General features: G+C 43.1%; 1 protein-coding gene across 1 annotated transcript in view; it reads right to left on the reverse strand.

Moving 5' to 3' along the window:
* The window catches only part of ELOVL2 (ELOVL fatty acid elongase 2), a 47,745-nt gene that overhangs the window by 18,384 nt on the left and 27,053 nt on the right, over positions 1–2,308 (reverse strand). The window contains exon 5 of the mRNA XM_011989694.1: positions 710–881. Coding sequence (XP_011845084.1) covers positions 710–881 — 172 coding nt within the window. The remainder of the gene's footprint in view (positions 1–709; positions 882–2,308) is intronic.

The raw sequence follows: 2,308 nt of genomic DNA on the forward strand, positions 1-2,308 counted from the left end.
AAAAATACAAAAAATTAGCTGGGCGTGGTGGCGGGCACCTGTAATCCCAGCTATTCAGGAGGCTGAGGCAGGAAAATCGCTTGAGCCCAGGAGGCAGAGGTTGCAGTGAGCTGAGATTGCGCCACTGCACTCCAGCCTGGGCAAGAAGAGTGAAATTCCATCTCAAAAAAAAAAAGAAGAAGAAGAAAATGAACAAATATGAATGATTGCACTGGGTTGTGATATAAAATATATTTCTTATTGTGATTCTCAGTTTTAAAAAAAAGGAAAATCTGGTAGGTCATTCAGAGATGTAACCTTAATTTTTCAGAATGCGAAAACAAGCAACGCTAAAAGTTGAAATGCCTCAATCTGTTTCACGGGAAAGTGGTGACTGTGGAAGGTGATATATTTCCACAGGAGTCGAACAGCACCTGGGATTGGAGTGAAGCAGCTCCCGCTGGGGTATGTGCCTCTGACCATGGGACATATGATGCGTGGAAAAGAAAACAGTTTTAAATTTAAGGTTCGGCCCAGATTTTGCCTGTATCAAAGACCAGACACTAGAATACACGGCCCCTGGCAGACACGGGCATCCTGCTGGGGCGAGGCCAGTGCTCTAGGCCTCCCTTCATGCTCTTCTGATCTGCATGCAATGCTCAATACAAGACAGCACCAGTGGTCTCTAAGAGCTATTCCTCAAAACAGAAGAATTAACAAAATAACTTACTTTGTCCACAAGGTATCCAGTTCAAGACACACCACCAGATGTTAAACATAGAAGCATGATGATATACATGAAGAAAAGTAATCTGACTCGTTTTTTTCCGCAAAACAAAGAAAATCGTGTCCAGGAACTCTACTGATTTGGAGAAGTAGTACCACCAAAGCACCTTGGCTACCTACAGAAATTGGTAAAGGGGAGAAAAGGGTGAGAAATGGCAGTGTTCCTGGTGCCACCCCACTGCTCGGCCTTCTGTGTGCTGCCTGCGCTTTCCTGCTGTTTCTTTCTCACTGCTGAAAAGGCAGCTCACGGGGTGTCCTCGTCTCCAGTTTCTCCTTATTTCAAGCAATCCACCCCACTCTCGCGAGAGATGAGTTATTTCTCCAGAACACACGTGTGATCAGGTTACTCCTCTGCACCTGCAGAACCAAGTCCACGACTCCTGGCTTGAACCCAGGATCTCCCATGGGCTTGGGTGACTGCTGTTCCCACCAGCCTCCTGCAGGCTCCCCACCACGGTGTCCTGTGTGCTGGAACAGTGGCCTGCTTACTCCTCCTGCAGCAATGAAAACTGTTCTCTCTGCTCCCAGCACTCCTTTCCTACTTCAGGTCTGCCATGTTCTAGTCATCCTTTATTATATTCCTCTAAAATGCCACCTTTTCTCTGGAACTTCACCCAGCCCTTTCCTTTCTCAGGCTGAATTGCTGCTTCATTTGCATTCAAATTACTTTAACTATGGCTCCATAATCAATAGCCATAATAGAGTGTAGCTAGTGTTATGAATCTATCAATAGATTGCAAATCACTCAAAGGCAGAAACTGTCACTCACATTTGCTCAGTGCCTAGCACTCAACAGGAGGTCATTATTGTTTGTTACATTCAATTATAACTTTCCTCTGCTCTTCTAGAGTATTATGTTTTTTGTCTCTTAGATTATCCAAGGGCAGTCCATGACTACATCTTTTGTATCTTTTCCTCAGATGACTAGATTAAAAATCAAGGTGTTATTCATCCTTGCTAATGGTGGGAGGTCATGATAACACATCCTTTCCTTCTTAAGGCCTTCAGTCAGTCTCATCTATAGGAAGACATTTCTTTAGTTAAAGGCACTGTGTTTTTACCACTAACATTAAACATAAGATATTTTTAAAGACATTACATAATAGGAATCTTGAAATTAAAATATCATGCTCTACTGTCTGCTTCCCAAGAAGACCATCATAAGGTGTGGCAGCAACCATCTTAATGTCTGATGGGATAATTAACCTTCAGAAGTATTAAACTACAAATAAATATAAAACAACCTTTAGAGAACTGTATGGTGTCCCAAAATGCACCGGTATGTGGTAATGCATTAGAAATAAAATGTATGCAGAGAAATATCTCACTTTATTTGTATTGCAGTTTTGAAGATGTTTTAAAAATGTCCCACTTTGGGAGGCCAAGGCAGGTAGATCACAAGGTCAGGAGATCGAGACCATCCTGGCTAACACTGTGAAACCTCATCTCTACTAAAAATACAAAAAAATTAGCCGGGTGTGGTGGCGGGCACCTGTAGTCCCAGCTACTTGGGAGGCTGAGGCAGGAGAATGGCATGAACCCA

This window comes from Mandrillus leucophaeus, unplaced genomic scaffold, assembly GCF_000951045.1.
Source record: "Mandrillus leucophaeus isolate KB7577 unplaced genomic scaffold, Mleu.le_1.0 Scaffold36, whole genome shotgun sequence".
In the NCBI taxonomy this organism is placed as follows: Eukaryota; Metazoa; Chordata; class Mammalia; order Primates; family Cercopithecidae; genus Mandrillus; species Mandrillus leucophaeus.